At 73.0% G+C, this 304-nt stretch overlaps 1 protein-coding gene across 1 annotated transcript in view; it reads right to left on the reverse strand.

Annotated features, from left to right (window-relative positions):
• The window catches only part of CDYL (chromodomain Y like), a 198,895-nt gene extending 198,636 nt beyond the window's left edge, over positions 1–259 (reverse strand). The window contains exon 1 of the mRNA XM_027774997.1: positions 79–259. Within this exon, the coding sequence (XP_027630798.1) occupies positions 79–259 (181 nt within the window). The remainder of the gene's footprint in view (positions 1–78) is intronic.
• Positions 260–304: the final 45 nt, after the last annotated feature.

The raw sequence follows: 304 nt of genomic DNA on the forward strand, positions 1-304 counted from the left end.
GGGGCGTCGCGGGTGGGCGGGGCTCCGACTTGCCCAAGTCCTTCTGGCAGGGTCGGGCCGGGCCACAGCACCGCCCACCAGCCCGCCTAGACGTGGGCGCTCGCTGCCCCGACTCGCGATCTCGAGGATCGAGGCGGAGGGCGGCAGTGCCAGCTAGGGCGGGCATGCGAGGGGCCGAAGTTTGGCCAGAGGACCGTGCGAGCGAGCTGCCCGGCTCCTGGAGTCCTCTGCCCCGACGGCAGCGGCCGCGCTGCCTCATGCGCGCTTCCCTTTTGAGAGCGCCAAACGGCCGCCTGCGTGTGTC

The sequence above is a fragment of the Tupaia chinensis genome, unplaced genomic scaffold (genome assembly GCF_000334495.1).
Source record: "Tupaia chinensis unplaced genomic scaffold, TupChi_1.0 Scaffold000048_1, whole genome shotgun sequence".
In the NCBI taxonomy this organism is placed as follows: Eukaryota; Metazoa; Chordata; class Mammalia; order Scandentia; family Tupaiidae; genus Tupaia; species Tupaia belangeri.